The sequence below is a fragment of the Hordeum vulgare genome, chromosome 7H, assembly GCF_904849725.1.
Source record: "Hordeum vulgare subsp. vulgare chromosome 7H, MorexV3_pseudomolecules_assembly, whole genome shotgun sequence".
Taxonomy (NCBI): domain Eukaryota; kingdom Viridiplantae; phylum Streptophyta; class Magnoliopsida; order Poales; family Poaceae; genus Hordeum; species Hordeum vulgare.
This window is the reverse complement of record NC_058524.1, coordinates 130,375,173-130,399,894: the sequence shown is the minus strand read 5'-3', so window position 1 is coordinate 130,399,894 and position 24,722 is coordinate 130,375,173. Positions and strand designations below refer to the sequence as shown.

The 24,722-nt window shown below is 47.7% G+C and overlaps 1 protein-coding gene, 1 long non-coding RNA gene and 2 pseudogenes across 2 annotated transcripts; 3 read left to right on the top strand and 1 right to left on the bottom strand.

Moving 5' to 3' along the window:
- Positions 1–4,148: 4,148 nt before the first annotated feature.
- LOC123411117 lies at positions 4,149–7,678 on the top strand. Its single transcript, XM_045104045.1, has 2 exons — positions 4,149–5,809; positions 5,909–7,678. The coding sequence occupies exons 1-2, from the start codon at positions 4,506–4,508 to the stop codon at positions 7,335–7,337; spliced, it is 2,733 nt and encodes a 910-aa protein (XP_044959980.1). The 5' UTR covers positions 4,149–4,505; the 3' UTR covers positions 7,338–7,678.
- A 4,895-nt stretch (positions 7,679–12,573) lies between these two features.
- Positions 12,574–16,297, top strand: LOC123413501 (annotated as a pseudogene).
- A 2,382-nt stretch (positions 16,298–18,679) lies between these two features.
- On the bottom strand, positions 18,680–23,473 carry LOC123413500. The gene is made up of 2 exons (XR_006613756.1): positions 23,226–23,473; positions 18,680–19,105 (listed from the first exon to the last, which is right to left on the bottom strand). It is a non-coding gene; the product is annotated as an uncharacterized LOC123413500 (long non-coding RNA).
- On the top strand, positions 19,543–23,232 carry LOC123413498 (annotated as a pseudogene).
- Positions 23,474–24,722: the final 1,249 nt, after the last annotated feature.

Genomic DNA, 24,722 nt, shown 5'->3' with positions numbered 1-24,722 from the left:
ATATTGGAGATAGCTCTATATTGTATACATATACATTCATTTGACGAATGTTTCTCCCTCTTAGGCCTCCACATCGAGCAAAGCTACAAAACGAGGCCCGACTAAAAAGTTGGATGCACGGACGCATTACACCTTTGAGGTGATATTGCCTACGGGCGAACCCAAGCTTTCTAAGAATGCTGCTGACACATTCAAGAAGCAATGCGGAGTTCTCGTTAGGGATCACGTCCCGATCAGCGTTCGGGACTGGAACAAGCGCAAAGGGGCAGCCGATAGTGACTATGTCGCCGAAAGGTACAAAGATAATCTTTGGAATGATCTCATGTCACATTTCAACCTGCCAGAATGTGAGAATGAAGACGCCGCAAAAAAACTGAGGGCCAAAGTCAAGCAGTGGACTCTAAAGAAGATGGCCGAACTGTTCCGTAGCTGGAAGAAGAAGCTATGGAAAACTATCGGAAGACAAAGAAAGTGCCAATATTCGAGGGGTATCTAGCCAAGCAGGCGAATCACTGGAAGGCATTTCAAGAGTAAAAGGAGTCAGAAGATGCCAAGGCATGATCAGAAAAGAACAAGAAAAATGCCGACAAGAAGAAATATCACCACAAGCTGGGGCGAGGGGGCTATGAGACTGTCATCCCAAAGTGGGATAAGAAAGAGCAAGATCTGCTAGCTAAAGGCATCATACCTAAACCCATCCGTCATGAGTGGGAATTGAGAGCAAGAAATTGGTTCCTTGCGCATGGTGGTTCGTACGACGAAGAAACAGGGGACCTCATCTGCAGTGACGGTCTTAGGATACCCGGGGAGAATTGGAAAAAGATAGTGAAAGAAATTAAGGAGGGAAAAAGACAGTTCACTGCAGATGGAGAGAAAGATTTTCTCACACTGGTCCTCGGCAATGACAAACATGGAGGACGAACGCGAGGCTTCGGTCCTTCTTACCCGTGGTGGCTTGGGTTTGCCAGAGACCAAGACACTTACAGAAGCCGAGCGAGAGCAAAGAAGCGACAGCAGGATGAGGAGAATGACAAGTTCAACCAGTTGCTTGCCAGGCTTAACGAACAACATAAGCAGATTGATGAGCTTAGAGGAGTAGCGCACCAGGAAGATCATGCACTTGATATTACCGGCGCCCCATCTAAGCGAAAAAGCAGCGTGGCTGAATCTGAGGCCCCGCCCGACGATGCACGAAGAATGATAGAGGGCGGTCCCGGTTACCCCGTGGATGAAATCAAGGAGTCAACATCATGTGAACTCCATCAGAAATTCAAGAACATATCCATGAAGGTGCCGTCGGACAAGCTTTACCTTCTGGCCCTGATGCACGCTGGCATGGCCGTGAGATTCGAGCTGGCTTTGCTAAAGTCGGGGTGGATGAAATCATGGCGGGGTTTCATGATATGGAGCTCGACATAGCTGGACCCGAAGATGAGAGGACACTCGGAGAAGTACTGGGTGGAGTCATCCTATGGGACAAGAACTACATCAAGCTTCCAGGCTCGGCCCCAAGGACAACACTGCCTCTAAGTCGTCGCAGGTCACCTACACCTCCATCACCTTCAAGCCCTCCACATGACGACGGCCAGCACAACACGAGTCCATCTCGATCACCGCCGCCGGACTTGGGTCGTCCGTCTCCGTCGCCGCCCGCTAAGGATACTAAGCGGAAGCGTGCCAGCAAGAACGCTCCGTCGATGAGTTCTAAGCAACGGAGCTCCCCAAAGCGCAAACTGTCGCCCCTCCCAAAGGTACCTCATGCTAATCTTCCTATCAGACCTTATGATCGTACCGACGAGGAAAACGCCAGGATAGCAAAGGAACATTATGATGCGCAGATGAAAAAGAAGGAACCCGAGCCCCGCCCGGAATACACCGAGAAGCAAATAGCATATGCAAAATAGTTCACGAACCTTCCATCACAGTATGACTTACACCATAAGTCTGATGACTATACACGCAAATTGCAGAAGGAAGGGAAAAAGAGCAGATCACGTGCAAGTGCAAGTGGGAGCAAATCAAGTTCAACTACAAGCAAAAAAAGATCAGACGTTCCTCGGCTTGGACAACAGGCCAAACAGTCGATCCCACTCCTCAGGGTGTTACCCGAGAATGTTCCCCCTCTAGTGCAGGGGCAAGATTTGGAATTAGCAAAGAAGTGGGCGGATGAATGGGGTATCCCGGTTGAAGACGTTCTGGCTTTCCAAGACGACAGGTTACCCAAGGCTATGGTAGCCCCTAAGCCACAGTTTGTCATGTGAGCGCCTTTGGTCAGCAAAGATGATCTCCCAACAAATATGCATTACTTGCATACATGGTACTTAAGTGAATCAAAGAATGGGAGAACGATGATCGTTGCGAGTGTCCCACGGGAGTACTACGGCCGCCCCGAAGAAATCCATATCGACTTTGATAAACTCTTCCAGATGTACAATGCCGACGCCCTCTACAAATCGCTTATGAGTTGCTATTGTCTGTAAGTTTTTCAATTCGTTGTCTACATATAACTTGTTTAGTTATTTCAATTCATTGTCTACATATAACTTGTACTCTATTATGCAGAATGAAGATTCTGGAATGTAAAAGTAGGAACATCCTAAATATTGGGTTTATTGACCCAGATAAAATACATATAGCGACGCTAACTGATAAACCCAAGGAGACGAAGGAAAACCTTCTAAGGTTTCTAACAGATCAAAATTTCTGTGACTACATACTGTTTCCATACAACTTCAGGTAAGGGTCTTTACTCTGTTGTGTCCATTCACTTATAAGTGTAATTGATAAGTTACTGACACATATATATATATACATGTGCAGCTACCATTGGATTCTGTTGGACATTTAAATCGATAAGGGAAGAGTTAATGCCTTCAACCCATTATCGAGACCCTTGGAACAGTTCCAAAGCCTGCAGGACATGCTCCAAGGGTAATTTCAATCATTCTTGCGCTCTATCGGTCTCTTTCGATGATTTTCTGATATAACAATTAATGAAAAACTTAGCAAATCATTTTCCTTGTCGGGCAGGGTTTGGAAGCGGTTCAAGTGCGTGACTCCCGGTATCGAGCATGAGAAGCTGACATTTAGAGCGGCTAAGGTAAGTAGTAGTATGATATACTTCTAATTTCAATACATTTATGATGCTAGATTATTATTTTGATTATATATATTCTATTCTCGTAAAGTGTGACCAGCAACCACGGGGGACACATCTATGCGGATACTATGTTTGCGAGACCATTCGCACGTTTATCTCTGAGCACAATGATTACAGATACGACGTAAGCAATGAACATTCACACCTCTATTTTTACCCGTCATTCTTTGTTATCATGATTGATATTCATATTCATCTCCTCTTCTTATATAGTACACGGCCATGAGGGAGAAGTACCTACCAGAGCAACGCGCGATTGCTGTTGCAGAGGAGCTTGCGACCTTTCTGAGGACGGAAGCTATAGATGACAAAGGACGATTTAGTATAGCTAGGGACCATTACTGATGTTGGTCCATGTAATCGAGAATAGACGGGTTCTAGTCCCGATAATTCAGATCTCCATATAATTATATATATATGCTCGCTTGTAAGATAAGTTAATCTTATATATATATATGCATAAACATGTATATTTAGAATTATATGAAAACTAATTCCCGAACACCAAACGAGGCATCACGTTAATCTCCCGAACAACTAAACCCTAAAACCCTAAAATCCTAAAATAAACAAAGTCTGCAGAAACTCTTTAGTCCCGGTCCGTGTTAAGACCCGGGACTAAAGGGTCTGCCCCTGAGGGCGCTCCGAGGCGTCCACGTGGAGCACCTTTGATCCCGGCTTGAAACAGGGCCGGGACTAAAGGTTAGGCCTTTAGTCCCGTCCCTTTGGTCCCGTTTGGTGAACCGGGACTAAAGCCCCTTACGGGTCGGGACTATAGGCCCTGTCCCCGCTAGTGTATAGTTTCTACGTCATGTATATATGTCCCAAAAGAATAGATTGCTTCTTCCATGCACAGAGACCGTTTCTATCAACAGCAGACCCTCGTGGCAACTTCATCAATCTTGCAGTGTCAATGTCGCAATGTTTTCTGAAAAAGTGATTTAGGAGTAAATCCAAGTATCGGTTCTGCCAACCTTGTCGGCTTTGCCTCCGCCTCTAATCGTTGTCGTCCATCTCTTCTAAACATCACTACAGAACAACTAACTATAACTAGAAAAATGTATGTGCGCATAATGAAGTAGTACTCCTGCTCTTCCTAAGCAGTTTCTTCTCCATTGCCTCACTCGTTCCGCCCCCTCCTCTGTTTCGGCTACATTGCACTGTTCCTTCCGCTTGATGAACTTCGATATCATTCTCCAGCGAGATTCTGACATGGCATCCAGTAAATAACAGTCATGATCGAGACCTTTGGCGCGTCAGCATAAATTAGAAGGTCAATCCGGCAGCAATACCGTTTCTTCCTGGCCTTTTCTCTTGCAAATTTACAACGTTATGCCAGGTAGTCATGCTGACGAGCAAGCTGCCTATATATATGAGAGAGAGAGAGAGTGATGTTCAGCAGGGAGGTGTTGGCACAACTCCCTCCAGCAGTTGGACCTTGAGACACCATTTTGCTACGGAAATGGCGACCGTGCCACCACGCGGCATCAGCCATGATGAGATCGTTGTGGACGTCGTCCCCGCGGTGGATCCTCCTCCTCCAGGTCCTGGGATCAAGAGTGCCCCGCCTCCTCCGGGCCATGAGATCAAGAGTGATCCAGCTCCTAAGGGTCCTGAGATCAAGAGTGCCGAGCTCATGCGGGACCTGAGCAAGTACATCCTGCTGCTCGCTACGCTGGTGGCCACGGTGACATACGCTGCGGGGTTCAACCCGCCGGGAGGCGTCTGGCAGGACACTGACGACGCCGCCGGCCGCCTCGCTGGCGACTCCATCATCCGAACCACGAGCTACCGCCGTTACCTGGTGTTCTACTACTGCAACGCCACCGCGTTCGCCTCGTCGCTGGTGGTCATCGTCCTCGTCCTCTTCCTCGCCCTCCTGCGGGAGAGGAATACATGGATCAGCATGCGGCCGCTGCTGGCAGTCATGGTGTTGGACCTGGTGAGCGTCATGGGGGCCTACGCCGCCGGCACCTGCCGTGACAAGCTCACCACCATCTACTCCTTGGTGCTAGTGGGCCTCGTCGTCCTCTACCTTGTCGGTCAGATGGCGCTGGCCTCCTTCTGGTCAGATAAGTACTTCTACTCCAGTGACGACCCCACCGGTGATAAACGGCTCCGCAAGGTCCTGATGCTACTCGCAACGTTCGCGGTGAGCGTCACCTACATAGCCGGGATGAGCACGCCAGGTGGCTTCTGGGACGACCCCGAGAGCGGCCACCGCCCCGGCGACGCGATCCTCAAGGACAGCCATGGCAAGCGCCTGACGACCTTCTTGTGCTTCAACGCCATGGCGTTCGTGGCATCGCTGCTCATCATCGTGGTGCTTCTGGATAGGAAGCCCCGCTTGAATGAGGCCTACGGGTGTATCGCCATTGCGCTGATCAGCCTCGTCGGCGCATACACAGCCGGCAGCTGCAGGGAGACCGACACCACCATCTATGTCATCAGCCTGGTCGGTGCTGTCATCGCGTTCATTATATTCCTCCGAGCTGTCATTTATTTCAAAGAAAATGTGCCTGTTGTTGGAAAGTTCATGAGAGACACAAGGGCTACCTGCTTCTGGGCCAAAATCGAAGATCTCCATGACTCCGTGTCAGGAAGGTTGCCAGTACCAAGGACTCCAAGTCTGCGCACTATTAATAGCAGGTACCACGCCAGCACATATATACCTTCTTCTTGTTCTTCTTCCTCCTCTGCACATTCCAGCTTACAACTGACTGACCTCTGTTTCTCTGCAACTTTCAGGAAGGCAGCGGACAAGGCTAGCTCCCTTGTTCTGTTGCTCGCCACTCTTGCAGCGGCCATCACATACCAGGCAGGGTTGGACCCGCCGGGTGGAGTCTGGCAGGACAACGGCCAAGGGCACATGGCCGGCGACCCAATCCTCCTGACGGCGAATCCTCGGCGGTACAAGGCCTTCTTCTACTGCAACTCCGTCGCCTTTGTGGCATCCTTGGTCGCCATCATCCTGGTCCAGAACAAGCTTCTGCTCGAGACCCACGTGCTGGAGGCAGCCATGATATTGGACTTGTTTGGCCTCATCGGTGCGTACGCCGCCGGGAGCTGCCGGGATGTAAGCACCTCCATTTACGCCATGGCCTTGGCAGGGGGCGTCCTGGTCTACGTGGTGATCCATGTCGTCTTCTTCACGCTGGACCACACCGACACCATAACCCCACAGGAAATTGAGATGGTGGAGAAGAGGCGCAAGCGGCTGCTCCTCTTCGCGGTCTTGGCAGCGACCGTCACTTACCAAGCCGGGCTGACTCCTCCAGGCGGTTTCCGGCTCCATGACGATGGGTCTAGTGGGTATCAAGCAGGTGACCCGGTCCTCTTAAACAACTTCCCCCGCCGCTACACTGCCTACTTCTACTGCAACTCGGTGAGCTTCATGCTGTCCATTGCCCTTATCATACTGCTGGTGAACCCACATCTATACAGGCCCGCCATACGAAGCTATGCGCTCGCTATTTGCACGGCGGTAGGCATGTTCGGTCTGATGGGGGCCTATGCTGCCGGAAGCACACAGCATCTCAAAACATCCATCTACATCTTCGCCTTGGTGGTTGTGGTTCTCTTGGTTATAGCTGCACTGTTCCTATTGTTCTTGCGTAAGAATAGAAATGGAGACACCAGCAGTCAACCGAAGCCAGAGACCAGTGACGATGAAGAAAAGACGAAATATGCCAAGCAAAAATACTTGATGCTGCTAGGAATCCTTGTGGCAAGTGTTACTTACCAAGCCGGCCTAGATCCGCCCGGGGGAGCTTGGCAGCACAGCAGTGAATGGTACGACGCAGGCAACCCGGTCATGCATGACAACAGGAGGCCCCGGTACCTCGCCTTCTTCTACAGCAACTCTACATCCTTTGTGGCGTCCATTGTTGTTATCATCATTTTGCTACTGGAGTGGAAGAACAAGAAGAAATGGTCGCTCAGGGTGTTGAGCACAACGATTGTGCTAGATTTGCTCGCCCTCCTAGTGGCCTATGCAGCAGGGTCCAGCAGGGGGTGGAAGACGTCTGCGTATGTCATTGCACTGATCATTGCCGTGCTGGCCTACATTGCAATTCATGTAATCCTGGCATTCTTGTGTTCACATCATGATGACAGTTCTCAGCCCTCGGAAAATCCTCCGATACAGGAGCGGGGGAACGGTGGGAATCCCGCATAGTTAGCTGCAGTATATCTCACCCTCTTTATTATCAGTGTGCTCGGCAGCTCTGTTCATGTGAGACTAGAGAGGGTGTTCGACGATGAGTACGACGCACTTGCCAAAATTCAAGGCTCCTTTTGTATTTACATTTCTCCCCATTCTGTGCCCCTATTTGATCTATTGGTTAACATTATGTAAGATATAGTACAACAGGGGAAAATCCGATTAGATTCTTTTCCCGGAGTGTCTATATAGCAGTCTTGACTGATTTCCAATTGGCCAACTGCCTCAACCCCGCCCATTGCCACGGCGTCCGTGTAATTGCTGGCTCCAGCTCGGGCTCAACAGAACTGAAGATCGATGGAAGAGGATATTTCTCTTTGCAAGAAAATTCTGATTGTTGTCGAATTGGAAATCAATCTGACACTAAATAGAAAATCCGTTTTTTCACTACACCTGTTCTTAGATATCTGGTTTTCAGCTTTATCAGGTTTCTTCTATCCTCTTCTCCCGGTACATCTGCAGTTTACTTTATGTAACTGGGTCAATCAAAATCACTAATGCTAGTATGTTGGAGTTGACCAAAAACGGTGAAAATGAACAATTAGAAGCAACTTTTACAGAAGAGGAAGTCAAGAAAGCTATCTTTGATTCCTACTCTGATGCTGCACCTCACCCTGATGGCATCCATTTCTTCTTCTATCAACATTTTTGGGATTTAATCAAACATGATCTTATGAGCATGTTTACTGAATTTCATGGTGGGGACTTGGCCATCTTTAGATTAAATTTTGCTATGATCTCTCTCATACCAAAAGAGCTTGATGCTTCCTCCATGAAGAAGTTAAGGCCCATTAGCTTACTAAACTGTAGCTTCAAGATCTTTACCAAAGTTCTTACTAACAGACTAGCCAAAGTTCTCCAAAGACTCATTGCTAGCAACCAATCTGCTTTCCTTAAGGGCAGATATATTTTAGAGAGTGTAGTGACAGCACATGAGGTTTTACACTATATTCACTCTAGCAAAAGGCAAGGGCTAGTCTTGAAGCTAGACTATGAAAAAGCTTTTGACAAGGTTAACCTAGACTTCCTCATTGACCTGCTTAGAGCTAGAGGTTTTGGAGAGAAATGGATCAGTTGGATCCAACAAATCACCCATGGAGGCTTTGTGGGTGTTAAAGTTAATAACAATGAAAGTGACTTTTTTGTTACTCGCAAAGGTCTCAGGCAGGGGGTCCCCATGTCTCCCCTCCTCTTCAATATTGTGGTAGATGTTCTAACTAGGATGTTGATTAAGGCTTTTCATCAGGAACTGATTAAAGGGCTCTACCCTGAAGTCTGTCCAGGAGGCATTACTTGTCTCCAGCATGCTGATGATACTATCCTCTTCCTCAAAAATGATTCCCAGCATGCTACTAATCTCAAAATAGTGTTAAACTGTTTTGAGCAGGTTTCAGGGATGAGGATTAACTACAGCAAAAGAAGACTGGTCCCCATTAATTTAGATGATTCTGAGCTGGTTGTCTTTTTAGATGCTCTGGGGTGTGCAAAAGGGGCTTTCCCAATTAAGTACTTAGGGATTCCTCTGCATTATGACAAACTCAGGAGAGAGAATATCCAGCCTCTAATAGATAAAATTATGAAGAGAATTGCTGGGTGGAGAGGAAAACTTCTCTCTTACAGAGGTAGGCTGATCTTGATCCAAGCATGCCTTGCTAGTATCCTTGTCTATTTGCTTTCCTTCTTCAAATTCCTCAAATGGGCCATTAAACTGATTAACACTCAGATGCCTAACTGTTTGTGGAATGATTTTGAAGGTCATAGGAAATTACATTTAGCTAACTGGACCTAGTGAGTATGAAAAAAGAATTTCGTGGCCTGGGGATCCCAAACCTCCAGGTGGTTAACACCTGCCTCCTGGGATCATGGATCAAAAGGTACTATGAAGGAGATGGGAAACCTTGGAAAATTATGATAGATGGCAAATATATGCAAGACAAGACCAATGTTTTCTCTCTTGATCCAAACCCACATGCATCCAGATTCTGGAAAGGGATCCAATCTACTGTCCAGACACTTAAATCTGGATATAGATGGAAAGTGGGTGTAGGGGATAAAGTCAGGTTCTGGGAAGACACTTGATTTGGCACATCTCCTCTTGCTGTTCAATTCTGAAATGTTTACTCCATTTGTAGTGAACAAAATAAATGTTTTAGAGATATTTGGGATGGCAATGTCCTTAAACTATCTTTTAGGAGTTTTTCTGAAAGGCTTATGGAACGGTAATATGAAATGAACCTGACGCACACTCCCCCTCCTCCTCCCGCGACCGCGTAACCCATACGGACGACCGGCCGTGCCCCAGCCTCCGCCTCCTCTAGCCCCCCTCCTCCTCCCGCGACCGCGTAACCCATACGGACGACCGGCCGTGCCCCAGCCTCCGCCTCCTCTAGCCCCCCTCCTCCCCGCCACCATCGCTGGCGCCGCGGCCGGCCTGGCCCGGGGACGCTGGTGGCGGCGGCCCCCTGAACTTCCCCTCCAGGTGGCTCTCCGGCACAGGGCAGAGCTGCACCAGGGGGTGCTCCTAGGTGGCGACGGTTCGTGTGGCGGCGGGCTCGCAGGCGGACGACCGGACGGCGGCGTCTCCGTTGGTGGCGAGGTGTTGCTGCGCCGCGACCCTGCGGCAGCCACTCGGCCCAGATCTGGGCCCTTCGGGCCCATCTGGGCTTGGGCGGGCCAACGACGGTGCGGGCTTACGACGGGACTTCCAGGAGGCAGGGGAGTGGCGACGAGCTGATGGGTGCTGGCGGCACCGACGCCAGCCTGCTGCAGCATGGCCGGCAGGGCTTAGCAAGCCCGTTTTAGGCCTGGACGGGCCAGGGGTGGCCTGGTATGCCCTACTGCCTTGTCCGAACGGCAACGCGATAGTGCCGGAGGCGCGGGCCTCTCGCACAACGGCGGTGGAGGTTGTTCCCTCCCGCTTGGCTTCGGTGCTGCTGCTATGTCGCTTGGCGCTTCTCTCCGGGCTTCTTGGCCTCGTGTTGGTGTTCGTAGTGTGATAAGGTGTGTGGCGGCGCTACCGCGGTGGCGCATGGGGTTGGGCGGTGGTCTGGCTGGTGGGCTCCGGTTGGGCAGTGGGGTTTGGAGTGCGGGAGAAATCCTAGTCGGTTCGTCCGGCTCCGATGCGGTGACACCGGCGGGTGCCACCATTCCTTCCTGGAGGGTATCGGGGGTAGCCATCATCTACTTCCCTCCGCGTGCCGGGGGAAACCCTAGGGCTTGTCCGGGCAGCAACGTCGTCTGCGTCGCATCCCTTCTTGGAGGTGCTGCTTGGTACGCGGTGGATCGAAGCCTCGGGCTGTGGTGGTTTGTCTCCGAAGGGCGCAACGGTGGCGGGTCATCCGCTCTCTGTCAGCTGCCGTTGTTGGCATTTGTTTCTTCTTCTTTTTCTTTTGGGCTTGATGTGCTGCTCGCCCCAGCAATGCTATGTATGGGTGTTGGTTGCTTTGGAATACAAAGCGGGGGGAAACCCTTTTTTGGTAAAGGCTTATGGAACACTGGTACCAGCTCCTGAAAATTGCCAGAAGCATAAACCTCTCAGAGGAATCTGACTGCCTGATTTGGCAGATGGATAATAAAGGGATATATTCTTCTAGCTCTTTATATCATGTGATCAATTTTAGAGGGGTTCAACCCATGTTTATTCCTGTTGTTTGGAAACTCTATGTTCCTCATAGAATTCATGTTTTCTTATGGTTGCTTTCCTACAACAAGCTTATGACTAGAGACAACCTGAGAAAAAGACATATTGTTAAACCTCTAGATTGTGTTTTTTGTCCAAATGAGGAATCTGTCTTTCATCTGTTCTTTGATTGCACAGTAGCTAAAATCTTGTGGTCCTACATTGGGACTCATTTCTATTAAGCTTCATGCACTAGCCAACGCAACCAAAAGTCCGAACTGATGGAAAGGGCTAGTGCAATCCACATATAATGTAACACCCCCTCTCACGTGTGACGGGGAAGAGAAGTCAACACGTGCAACCGGAAGAGAGCGACAGCGCGTGAAACTCACGTATGACTCAAGAGGTCTCTATGTGGACATAAAGGGGGGCTATCAGCAACTTTTTAAATAAATTGCGAAAGCCAGGACTTAAACTCAAGACCTTAGCTCCGATACCATGTCAACAGCACGAGTTGCGACGTGCAAAAAATTAACCTGGCTCTGATACCATGTTAAGCTTCATGCACTAGCCAACACAACCAAAAGTCCGAACTGATGGAAAGGGCTAGTGCAATTCACATATACTGTAACAATTTCAACATCTCAATTGGGGCTGACTATGAGTCAGTGGCCAGATTCTGGATATCTGCTAAGAAACACGCTGTGCTTAACATAACTGGTTCAGCAATCCTATGGTGTTTATGAAGATATAGGAACCCTATGATCTTTAATAACACCACTTGGATCTCTGTTTCACAGATGTGGAGGATCATCCTCAAAACTCTCAAGATTCGGGAGGTCCTGACATCAGAGCATGGGAAAACAGGGATGAAGCTTTTCCTAGAAACCTTAATGGTCCACTCCCAAACACCACTCAGAATTCTAAATGGCTGATTTTGAAGAAGGTTTCAAATGAGGGGATAAAAAATCTCAAGATTTTTTATGAGCTTGACAGCTAAAAATCTCTGATCAAGAAGAGAGCTCCCGAAGACAAGTGCTTGGTGAACAGCCCTGTCTCAATCCTTGTGGCGTGCTGGTCTCCACGGGCGGTGGCAGCACCCCCCCCCCCCCCCCCCCCCCGAAGTTCAGGCAATTCGGAGATGATCTGGTGATCTGATGTTTCACCTCCTACGATGTTAGTTTGGCAAAAATGCTCAGGTCTGCATGCCTTTTATCTCCTTCTGAGAGACCAGCTATGTTTTCTTCTTTCCTGCCTATCAAATTTTCTTGAGAACTGCTCCTCTAAGAGAGCTTTTGTATGACATCTATGGTTTCATTCTCGTAATGGAGCCGGGGAGAAAACCCCTGTTCATCTAACAAGAGACTTCCACATGTTATATCATCCACTTCTGGTCGAGCATGCAGAGACCATCCTGAGTGGAGCTCCACGACGCGGAGCCATGCCTTATGCGTTGTTGTCTTTCTTATTCCATCCAGCCGAAGTCACAACGTACGCAACTTCCCTGCAAAGAGAAAGCTATCGTGTACATGTACGTTGTTTTGGGCTTGTTTTGGTAGGTGAGAACAGAGCCGTGCATGGAATTTGAATACATCATTTGATACGATTACAACAAACCCAGTGGTAACCATAATAAATTTTGATGCTTGACACAGCCTATGCGCCTAGTTAATTGCGCAAAACAACACATATACCTTCAAATGACGAAGGAACCGAGGAAGCATGGTTGCATGTTCATGGAGACCAGTTGCGAACTTCTCTTCTTTTGCCATGGTTGTTGTCTAATGGAGGCCCAAGAACATAGAAACGTGGAAGCCACTCGGGTCCCATACAGTGCGCAAGTGTCCGTCCAGCCAGGATATTCCACGATTTAGCTTCGGTCTTTCAAATATGCATTGCACGCCTTTGTTGTCGTTGAGAGAACTGAAATATGCACAGGAACTCAAACTGGAGATGTCTTGAACCTTGGTATTGAGGTGTCCATCCATATTCCTGGGGGCTAACATTGTGGTCAGAAATATGACTCATATCCTAGTTCCCGTACAGTCTTATCCAATAAACCGCCTATGAAACAACAAATAAGTTACAGTGCAATTTTTTTAATGGGTGTATTTTATATGGATTCGGCTTTTGGTGGCTGCACCAACACTCTCTTTCATGGCGTGTCGCTATCTTTATTATCTCTTAAGGAATTTTCGCCAAGCGGTTCTATCAATACTAAATGGTAAAGCGGAAGCACGCGATAATATCACTATGAGCCCCCCTTCAACCTCCCCATTTGTTAACAACGATGAGGTTGCGCATCTGGTGGCAACCAGCTTCGGCTCCAGCTACCAGCAGTTTTCTACCTTAAATACGATTATACGGCAGGAAATGGTCTCCCCGAGAAGATGAATGATGTCTGTCCGATGCTGATCCAAGGGCGCTATCTATAATGATAAACATGGGTGCAATACTGTCTTTCTTTTGCTTTGCTCCTTTATATTATGATATGGTGACGTTATGCCAGGTTGTCATGCTGACGAGCAAGCTTGCCGGGTGAGCTATATATTGGAGGCAGGTCATGTTTTGTCTTAATTCATCGAGAAGTTGAACCCTGAGGTACCATTTTGTTATGAAATGGCGGCCGAGCAAAGACGCCACAACATACCACCTGAGATCACAGTTACTTCCTCTCCTGCCCTGCCCCCAATCTAGCAAATGGAAACAACCAGCCCCAGGGTACTCAGCCTCCTCCAGGTGAAAGCAGCCAACCCAGGGAGACCGAGAGCTACGAGCTCATGCGGGACCTGAGCAAGTACATCCTTCTGCTGGCAACCCTGGTGGCCACGGTGACATACGCCGCAGGGTTCAACCCGCTGGGGGGCGTCTGGCAGGAGACTGTCCCCTCCTCGGACCAACTCGCCGGCGACTCCATTATCCGGACCACCAGCTACGGCCTGTACCTGGTGTTCTTCTACTGCAACGCCACGGCGTTTGCCTCGTCGCTCGTGATCATCGTCCACTTCCTCTTCCTCTTCCTCACGCTCCTGAAGAAGCATCAGCTCCAACTCAAGCTGCTGCAGGCGATCATGGTGGTGGACCTGCTGAGTGTCATGGGGGCCTACGCCGCTGGAACCTGCCGGGACAAGACCACCACCATTTACTCCTCGGTGCTGGTGGTTATTGTTATCTCCTACCTCACTTTTCAGATGGTGATGGCCTGGCGGTTGCCAGATGACGAGAACAGGAACAACGACACACCGGCAGTAGTGGACAAGAAACGGCTCCGAAAGGTCCTGATGCTGCTCGCGACGTTCGCTGTGAGCGTGACATACGTCGCTGGGATGAGCACGCCGGGTGGCTTCTAGGACAACACCGAGAACGGTCACCGGCCAGGCGACGCCATCCTCAAGGACAGCCATGGCAAGCGCCTGACGGTGTTCTTGTGCTTCAACACCATGGCATTCACCGCATCGCTGCTCATCATCGTGGTGCTTCTGGACAGGAAGCCCCGGGTGAATCAGGCCTACGGGTGCATCGCCGTTGCGCTGATCAGTCTCGTCGGGGCATACACCGCCGGCAGCTGCAGGGGGACCGACACCACCATCTATGTCTCCAGCCTGGTTGGTGCCGTCCTGATATTCATGGCATTGCTCCAGGGTGTTGTTTATTTGAAAAGAGATCTGGCTGCTGCTGGAGATGCTGAACAAGATAGAAGAACATCCTGCTTCAGGTCCACGCTGACAAATGTCCAGGCTACGGTTGCAAGATGGTTGCAACGTACGACGGAGACTAGTCAGGGCAGGTACGTACGACCACAGCACATTAATTATACCCTCTTCAGTTGTTATTATCTTTCCTCTGCAAACTGTGGCCTTCTATTATTTCCGCTTGAAGTTGATCTCTGTTTATTTCTCTTCAATTACTTAGGGACGCAGTGGAGCAGGCTCGCTCGCTTGTTCTATTGCTAGCCACTCTTGCTGCAACCATCACTTACCAAGCGGGGCTGGATCCTCCCGGTGGTGTCTGGCAGGATAATGGGAACGGCCACATGGCCGGTGACCCGATCCTCCTCACTGTGAACGCTGGGCGGTACAAGGACTTCTACTACTGCAACTCCGTCGCCTTTGTAGCCTCCTTGGTGGCCATCATCCTGGTCCAAAGCAAGGTTATGCTCGAGACGCACGTGCTCGAAGCAGCCATGGTACTGGACTTGTTTGGCCTCATCGGAGCATATGCCGCAGGAAGCTCTCGGGACTTGAGCACCTCCACTTACGCCATGGCCTTGGCGGGCGCCGTCCTAGTCTATGTAGTGATCCATGTTGTCTTCTTCACACTGAACCACGCCGACCCCACCCCAGAGGAAATTGAGTCTGTGGACAAGAGGCGCAAGCGGTTGCTCCTTTTTGCAGTATTGGCAGCGACCATCACTTACCAGGCTGGGTTGACAACTCCGGGCAGTTTCCGGCTACAGGATGATGGGTCTAGCGGGCACCAGACAGGGCACCCGGTCCTCTTCTACAACTTTCCCAGTCGCTACACAGCCTTCTTCTACTGCAATACGGTGAACTTCATGCTGTCCATCGCCCTCATCATATTGCTCGTGAACCCCCATTTATACAGGCCAGCCATAAGAAGCTACGCGCTCGCTGTTTGCATGGGGGCGGGCATGTCTGGTCTGATGGGGGCATATGCTGCCGGAAGCATCCAGCATCTGAAAACATCCATCTACATCTTTGTCTTGGGGGCTGTGGTCCTCTTCATCATAGTTGTACTGCTCCTAGTGTTCTTGGATAACAGAAATGCAAACGTGACCAGTCAACCGAGGCCGGAGAATGATGATGACGAAGAACGAAAGACAAAACAAGCCAAGCGCAAATACCTGATGCTTTTAGGAATCCTTGTGGCGAGTGTCACCTACCAGGCCGGCCTAGATCCGCCCGGCGGAGCTTGGCAGCACAGCGGGAGTGGGTACGACGCGGGCAACCCGATCATGCATGACAACCAGAGGCACCGTTACCTCGCCTTCTTCTACAGCAACTCCACGTCCTTCGTGGCATCCATTGTTGTTATCATCATTTTGCTACTAGAGTGGAAGGACCAGTGGCGGTGCCAAGATCCAAAGTTTGTGATGTCACATTAGCTTGTGTAGTCAATTTCGTAGAGTAGTTTGTTCAGCAGTGTAATATACATACCGATGATGACTTGATTTACCAGATTCATGTGTAGTCATATGACTACACAGCTAAAACGTGGCTTCGCCACTGGGAAGGACGACAAGAAATGGTCGCTCAAAGTCATGAACACGACGATTGTGCTGGATTTGCTCGCTCTCATAGTGGCCTACGCAGCAGGCTCCAGCAGTGGGTGGAAGACGTCTGTGTATGTCTTCGCACTAGTTATCGCCGTGCTAGCATATGTTGCAATCCATATAGTGCTGGCAATCTCATGTTGTCAAAGCCAGCGGGAAGAGAACAGTGTGGATCCTGCACAGGTAGCTCCAGCGGCACCCGATTCTGTTAGATTATTAGTGTGCTCTGCAGCTCTGTTCATACAAGACAGTGGAAGTAAAGCCTACAATTCTTATACACATACAAAATGTCAAGGCAGATGTTTTTTTGTTTATCTATTTTCCCTTGTATCCTGATTTAATTTATTGTTTTTATGTAATACACATAGAAAGGGGGAAACCTACATTTTTTGTGATGTGTGGCTTCTCTTTTATTTTAGTTTATTTCTATTCTTAGTTTCTGGCGGTGGGTTGTCCAGTCTCTGCTATGACCTATTCCTCCCCCTTTCTAGAATTGTAGTGTACTTGATATTTGATGTAACTGGATTATTTTAAATCCCTAAAACTAGCTACTCTCTCCGATCCATATTAATTGTCACTGGTTTAGTAAAAGGGGTAGCATATTTAATCATATAATGGCAAAAACTGTAAATTTTTGCCTTAGGCATATTTGGACTTGGGTTGGGTGTAAACCTGAATCCAATGGATGTGTCAGGTTTGCAGGGCTATGTTGTTATGTATGATTCTATATTTACATGATTCGAAGACTAAGAGCAGTCTTCATTATTGTCAACACACACAAAAAAATAACTTGCACAAATATCTCAAGACAACCTGCCAATCAAGGATGTAAACATCTGCCGCATTTGTGATCAGTTGATCTCACTGTTGAATTAAAAATGCAGAATATAGCTTTCAAAGTGCTCTGCAAGATATCTACACTGTCCTATGCACAATTTCATTTCTTAGTTTCTACCTCGGGCATAAACTATAACTGACTTTATGAAGTGCTTCTCTCTTGTAAAGTTATCTTTAAAGACTGCAATGTTTCAACTCTATCTTATACTTTAATTTTCAATCTTATAACTGGCATGTGAAAAATCTGGCCACCATGACTTATATGTCTGCCTATTTTTTGTTGACCTGGGTTTGTTACGATCTCTTTATATTCAACCATATCTTTATGCAAGAAATTTCCATACCAAATTTTCCTGGTACTATCACATGCAATCTGGTAAATATTGAGAACTATTTGCCACTAGTTACTATATAAATTCTAAAGTCTGATCAAACTAGAACATGGGAACTGGGAAGTTGTACTCTTACGTTAAATACCAGTTTTCAAATTAGAAGTGGTTCTCAAGTCTCAACTCGTTCCATATTTATCTCTCTGCATAATTTGGGTCAGCTCACTATTAGTCTAATATTGCCACATTTGTTTTCCTCACAGAAAATGTATCGTTTTAACCACTTGTTTTAAGAAGACATATAGACCTGGTTTGCCATCTTATTGTAAGTACCTCAAATATGTTAACATAGAGTTCACTTTTGTATCCTGATGTATCCAAGTTGCATTATTGCACGATAGAGCTGGAGCTATTACTGGGATAAAGGCCGCTCATCCTTACGATAATGGAGATTTCCACCACACACAACTTGCATTATTTCGTGCTCCAATTTTGTCCCTTGACATGACAAGTGATGAGGACCTTCCACTACTTTAGTTTGCTCGAATTCTCTTGGCAGATATTTAGGAACAACTCCCAACGACAGAATGACATGAACCATGATGGACAGAATGACATGAGATAATTGTAAAGTCAGACAAATACCGGGCATCGTAGCATGTACCTCAGGTATTCTGGAAACACAGACGTGCACGTTCCACGGTGAGATAGATCAGCATGCCATGGTGTGCCTTCCAGAATGATTGCTCTTGAACAATACTCCATAAAGCATAGCCACCAAGAGGCTCTTCACCGAGATCCACATGTGCAGTCCATCTGTGTCAGTTTTTATCAAACACAAATCAAGTCACTCCCCAGATGCGTTCCATCTCAAATGTCAGCTTATGCCAAGACTTACATCAATAGCCTCCTCTACAATATATTTCATTCATCCGAATCAATGATATGGCGCACTGTCCTCAGGCAATGCAACTAAATCATTATAAAAAGAACTAGCTTATAGTCTCCTTATGTAATTATGGAATAACATACGGCAGTTGGTATGAATGATTGAAGCTCGCTAGTCAGAGAGAGGATAAATGTGCCTACATTTCTAACTCCAATATGGGTGTGAGTGATGTTTACTAATTTGGGTCCCCACACTAATATTTTCCACACATATTATTTGTTTTCCTCGCAGAAAATGTATCTTTTTAACCACTTGTTTTTAGAAGCCATATAGACCGGGTTCGACATCCTATTTATAAATAAATAGCACAAAAATGTAAGCACAGAGTTCATTTATGTATCCTGATGAATCCAAGTAGCGTTATAGCACAACAGCAGCATGATGAACCATGATGGACAGAATGACTTGAGATAATTGTAAAGCCAGACAAATGCCAAGCGTTGTAGCATGTAGCTCAGGTATTCTACCGGAACACAGCTGTACACGATCCACCGTGGGATAGACCAGCAAGCCATGGGATTACGATCTGCAGTCCCAGAATGATTGATCTTGCACATGACTTCATCCAATAGGCATTTCACCGGAAACCAACTATGCAGTCCATCCGGGGAAGTTCATTGAATACGAACCAAGTCATTCCCCATATGCATTCCAACTCAGATACCAGCTAATGCCAAGCCTTGTGCCAGCAGCTTCCTACACAATATATTTAATTCTTCAGCATCATGACATGTTAGACTAGCCTCTGGTAACACAACTAAATCATTATACAAAGAATTAACTTGGTCTCCTTATGTGATTATGTAAGTAACATACGGCAGTTGATATGAATGATTGAAGCTCGTCAGTCAGAGAGGAAACGATAAACATGCCTACATTTCTAACTTCAACTTGGGTGTAAGTAACGTTTATGTATTGGCATACAGCTAATGCAAGGAAGCCACATGGCATAAGCATCTCCCAGAACTCAACGATGCTACGTACTAGGAAAGGAATATAATTGGCAAGTCTTGTGTGGTCACATAAACTAAGTATTGTCTTGTCCACACAACTGCACTCCCTGTCTGGGATGACAAGACCAGTGAGTATTTGTCTATTTTTCATCAGTTATGGGACTAGTATAATGATGACACAAAACAATATTTAAGGCATTTTTACACTTTTCAAATAAACTCTCTTGGAACAAAACAAGTACTACAACTTAGAGTATATGCAGGAAAAAGAAGTTACCTAGATGTGAATAAATTGCAGCATGGTCAATTGAAACCTGGCGTGTGAACACATACTACTTCAAGTCATCAGCTAGCAAATGTTTATTCAGTTGCTGTACAAGCTTGTGAAAGAAAGCGGGATAAAACTTTTAAACAAGACAAATTGATGGAGTCGTGCCATAATTATAAAACAGGCAGCTGCTAGGGAAACATCATGGCCAAGGTGTGGTGACGCTATCTGCAGTTCTGCACCTGCGCAGCTATAAAACCAAGAGCTCAACTGAGCAGGTCTTCACATCGCCTGAAAGCACCTTATTCGTGCTCCACTCCACCATTTTTTGCAAAGCCGCCCAGCGACAAGTAGTATCCCATAATCTAATGGGGCCAGACGGCAAGAAGCCTTCAGGTCCAAGTTCAACACCTTCAGTTCCAAGTTCAACAGAGTACCAGCTGAAGAAGTACCTTCTTCTTCTGGCCACTCTGGTTGCGACGGTGACATATGCTGCGGGGCTCAACCTGCCTGGGGGGGTCTGGCAAGACACAAAGGATGGACACCTTGTTGGCGACCTGATCCTCCATGATACCCACTACCACCGCTACCTCACGTTCTACTACTGCAATGCGACTGCATTCGCCGCGTCAGTTGTGGTATGCCTCCTCCTCCTCATTCTGGACAGCGAGTCCAAACCCTGGGCAGCTGCGCTACGGGTGCTCATGGTTCTCGATTTACTTGGCCTCATGGGGGCCTATGCTGCTGGAAGCTGCCGTGATGCATTCACAACCATCTACTCTTCAGTGATTATGTCAGCCGTCCTCGCCTACATTGCGATTGCTTTCTTCGTCTATGTCTTCTCGAAGAAGCAAGGCGAGGACTCTGAAAAACACAAGCGTGAAGATCAGCATGAGGTCTTGATGCTACTCGCGACCTTTGTTGTTACTATCACATATGTGGCTGGGCTGAACCCACCAGGTGGCTTCTGGAGCAACTCCCAGGATGGCCACCGTGTCAGCAACCCAGTTCTGCAGGAACACAACTCCAGCCGCTATCAGGCATTCTTCGTTTGCAACACCACTGCATTCGTTTCATCCCTACTTATTATCATTCTGCTCCTTGACAAGAAGCTGATACTCTCCTTACCTGCAAACAAGCTAAGCGGGCCGTTTGTGCGGTTTTTAGCATTGTATGTGTTCATCATCATCGCGCTATTTGGCCTTGTTGGTGCCTATGCTGCTGGGAGCTGCAGGGAGCTTGACACCACTACCTATGTTGTTTGTCTGATTGGTGTGGTCCTTGGGTATATCTTCCTTCAAGTCGCTATAACCAAAGCCATTCCTGAAAATGCTACAGGCTGGCTGAAAAACATAAAGGAATTATTCGTCGAGTCTAGTAGGTACGTAAGCACTAGTTATCCTCCTTTGTCTTTTCTTTTGCGTGGACATAGGGGGATTTGATTAGGTATCCTCCATTGTATCCTGCAACTTAACTATGTTTAACTCAGTACTGCCAAATTACCAGGGGCAATGAAGCACTGGGAAAAGACGAGGCCAGCGAAGCAATGGAAAGAGCCAAGACCAATGAAGCCTCAAAAAGAACCAACAAGGCACCGGTAAAAGCCAACGCCAAAGAATCGAGAAACTCCCAGGCCAACGAAGCTCTGGAAAAAGCACGCAATCTTGTTATATTGCTTGCTACTCTCGTTGCGAGCATCACTTACCAAGCTGGGCTAGATCCACCGGGCGGCCTCTGGCCAGATGACCAGGATGGGCATAAGGGTGGGGACCCTATACTGCTCACGACGCATCCTACACGGTACAAGGTGTTTTTCTATAGCAACTCAGCAGCTTTTGTGGCATCATTAATTGTCATCACAATGGTCCAGAGTAGTTCCCTACTTAAGCGCCACACACTGGAGGCAGCCATGTTACTGGATTTGTTCGGCCTCATAGGTGCATATGCCGCAGGGAGTGCAGAGATGTAAGCACCTCCATATACGTGGTCGCCCTCGCTGGAGCTGTCCTTGTCTATGTGGTGATTCATATCGTTTTCTTCACATTAGACCACAGGAACAAGCCGGAAGAAGAGAATGGATTGGATAGTAGGCGTGAGGTGTTGTTGCTCTTGGCAATCTTGGTCGCTACACTCACTTACCAAGCTGGGTTGACCCCACCTGGCGGCTTCTGGTCAGCGGATGACAACTTGGGGCACCATGCAGGATTCCCAGTCCTCCTAGATAACTTCCCTCACCGTTACAGGGCATTCTTCTACTGCAATGCAATGAGCTTCATGGCATCCGTAGCTCTAATTGTTCTCCTTGTGAACCCGAATCTATACAGGCCAGGCATACGGTGCTATGCACTCTATGTTTGCATGGTGGCAGGCATGTTTGGGCTCATGGGCGCCTATGCTGCTGGAAGCTCCCGCCACCTACGAACCTCCATCTATGTATTAACATTGGTTGCTGCAGTGTTTGCATTTGTAATTTTGCTGGTCATTTACTTCTGGAGTCAAACCCGGAATCAAACCCCGAATAAGAAGACCTCTGGGCAAGTTAGCAGCGGCAGTTGTGTGTCCCATGATCAAGAAGATGAACTCTCCGGGCAAGGAGTCGGCAGTATTCAGCCTTCTGAAAGAAGAGACCCCAGCACAGATATTGAATCCGCTGGATCAAGAGAGGAGGACCACCGCCTCAAAGAAAAAAATGAGAAGGAACCCCAAGATAAAGAAGACAACCCTGAAGACAAAAGAAACAAGGACCTTCGGGAGTACTTGATGCTGCTAGGAGTCTTGGCCGCGAGTGTGACATATCAAAGTGGCCTTAAACCTCCAGGTGGCCTCTGGCAAGGCAACAGCAAAGGGCACTCTGCAGGCAACTCAATCCTCCACGACATCAACACAAGTCGGTACCAAGCTTTCTTCTATAGCAACTCCACTTCATTTATGGCTTCTATTGCCGTCGTCGTCTTGCTTCTTCCAAAGACGCTGCATGGCCACAAGTTGCTACTCTGGCCAATGCACACGGCCATTCTGCTGAACATGCTCGGCCTCCTGGGTGCCTACGCAGCAGGAAGCACAAGGGAGTGGGAGACGTCCAGGAATGTCATCTGTCTAGTCATCCCTGTGCTGGTCTGTGTTGCAGGGTGTGCAGCCTGGTCACTCTATAAAAGGACCGACGCCACAAAGGAAATTCCACATGAAGCAACTAGTGTTGAGAAATGATAGGCATCATGTGATGTTTTATGTGCTTTCATTTTGATTCAAATGGAAGATCTGTATCTGCATTTAACATATTGAGTTCCTTGTTCACATGTATTTCCCATATGGTACTCCATACTCTACAGATATGTATAATGTTTTTTCCTTTTTTGTACAATTGACCAAAAGAATAGCTGCTAGTTCCAGCATTGCTAGCTATTGTGTAAGACTACAAACATATAGTCAGACAGAAAAATTTACTGATGCCAAGCTACGATCTTTGAGCCTCTTCACTGGTATCTCTGATGATGTGGGGCACTTTGTAGCTTTCGGCATCAATTGCAAGCAGCAATGTCGGACAATACACCGACACAAGGCAACAACTAATAGAAGCCAATATCAGGGAAGATACCTGGAATCGGAGTGTGCAGGTGTATGGCAGTGTCACTTGACAGGCATCAGAACAATTGAGCACAGTCCTCGCCGTGCTTGACGCCAAGTCTCCTGAATAAAATCTCAACTTCTTTAACCTCAGAGACGCAGTCCCCAAGAGGAACAACTTCGACTCGACACCCACTGGGGCAATCCGTCGAACACCAGCCATGCGGCCGGGCGGCGCTGGCAGTTCGTGAAACAGAGCAGCCCGCGTCCTGCGCAACACAGCCGGCGCCTGTTGGGGGGGGGGGGGGGGGGGGGGGGGGGGATCCACGCGCTAGCCTGGTAGGGTGCAGATCGAACCATTCTAGAGAGAACTCGTTCCGGCGATGGCCGCCTCATGTAGGTTCGCTCGAGCCCGGTGGACGGCGCGAATACTGGTGCGGGGGCTGAGATGGTGGGATTCAGCGCGATGATTCAGAAGAGGCGTATTCATTTAGGAGGAGTCCGCGCACATATCCTGCAGCCAGAGGGGACGACGAGCGCACGCCGGACAGCAGCGGGCGGGCGGCGGGACGGATCCGCCTGAAATCCGAGCTGCTCAAGGATCCTTTGCTAGTAAAATTTTAAAAATACTACCTCTCTAAACTAATACTCAATACAGTGATCTAAATGTTTTTATATTAATTTACTAAGGATATCAGTAAAGAAACTTCAAATGAGGATATTGAAAGGTTGACGGATATCTATGAAAACCATTTGATAGCACAAGGATCGTACATATCAATACACACGAGATTTGCACGCTCAATCTAGTTATCTTGGGTCATCATTGAAGATTTCAACGAGATCTTGTTGTCCTCAGAAAAGGAGGGAGGACTGACAAGACAGCAAGCTCGCTTGAAAGCCTTTCAAGATTCATTGACTGATTGACTATGTGGGAGATAAATTCACATGATTTCTTGGTGACCTAAAAGAGCGACTTGATCGAGCTCTAACTAATGGTGAGTGGATGGGTATGCATCCATATGAAGCCCTATGTAATTTGAAAATGGGCAAATCTGATCATAGGCCCATGATGTTAGATACGGAGTACCTTGCGGGAGTGGCTGCAAAACCATAATATAACATGCATTTTGAAGCAAGGTGGCTCGAAGAAGAAACGGTGGAGGAAATCATAAAAACAGCATGGCGAAAGGCACACCATCAAGGCCTCCATACAACTTTGAAAGAAAGGGTTGATGATGTCCACCTTAACCTGCATGAGTGGGACAAAAGAGTCCTTAAAGGACCTCGAATTCGGTTGAATAAAGCCCAAAAGGAATTGAAAAAGTTGATGAAAGCCGGAAATGCAATTCGGCTCCCGGAGCCAAAAAAAAATTTAAAATAAAAAAAAATCAAGACAAAATTTATTTGTGTACTTTGTCACATCCAAATGCTACCTGTAAATTTTAAGGCAACAAGGTAAAACATTTTGGCTTGTGCAAAAAAACAAATTGAACACCAAAAGTTACCCCAAAATGTCATTCTAAAT